Here is a 487-nt window from a genome sequence, read left to right on the forward strand (position 1 = left end):
CACACACACATATATGTGTGTGTTGCTATGGATTCCATTATTTACATTACAGTTAAATTATTAATTTTACATTTCCAATAAATTAATTTCCGTAATTAGCATTACGCCATTCTATCAAAATTACTCGTTAATATTTAACCAGTCACATCTAAACCTATAACTAATATAAACCGATATATAACAACAGAAATACTACACAGATACCAAAAATAAGCGTAAATCTCGAAATAGTCCTAGAAATTTCGTAAGTAACCGATATATCAGTTATTGGATGACGACACGGAAGGGAACAGTCAATGGCTTTCCGAACTTACTAAGAGCTTCATGGTGAAAGATATCAACCATGAACTGTTCTGTCTCTTATATACTCGGGTTTTCTCCGCATCCAAGATCCGCCCCGCCCCGGCTTTTTCCTGTCCGGGAACTCCTCCTCGTGGGAACAAACCTGTTTCCTACCACAACACTTTCCATGAAAACCACATTAATC

At 36.8% G+C, this 487-nt stretch overlaps 1 protein-coding gene across 1 annotated transcript in view; it reads right to left on the reverse strand.

Annotated features, from left to right (window-relative positions):
- Positions 1–326, reverse strand: part of LOC119587260 (uncharacterized PE-PGRS family protein PE_PGRS3-like) — a 2,279-nt gene extending 1,953 nt beyond the window's left edge. Inside the window, exon 1 of the mRNA XM_037936013.1 lies at positions 315–326. Within this exon, the coding sequence (XP_037791941.1) occupies positions 315–326 (12 nt within the window). The remainder of the gene's footprint in view (positions 1–314) is intronic.
- Between the last annotated feature and the right edge of the window lie 161 nt (positions 327–487).

Source organism: Penaeus monodon, chromosome 22 (assembly GCF_015228065.2).
Source record: "Penaeus monodon isolate SGIC_2016 chromosome 22, NSTDA_Pmon_1, whole genome shotgun sequence".
NCBI classification, from domain to species: domain Eukaryota; kingdom Metazoa; phylum Arthropoda; class Malacostraca; order Decapoda; family Penaeidae; genus Penaeus; species Penaeus monodon.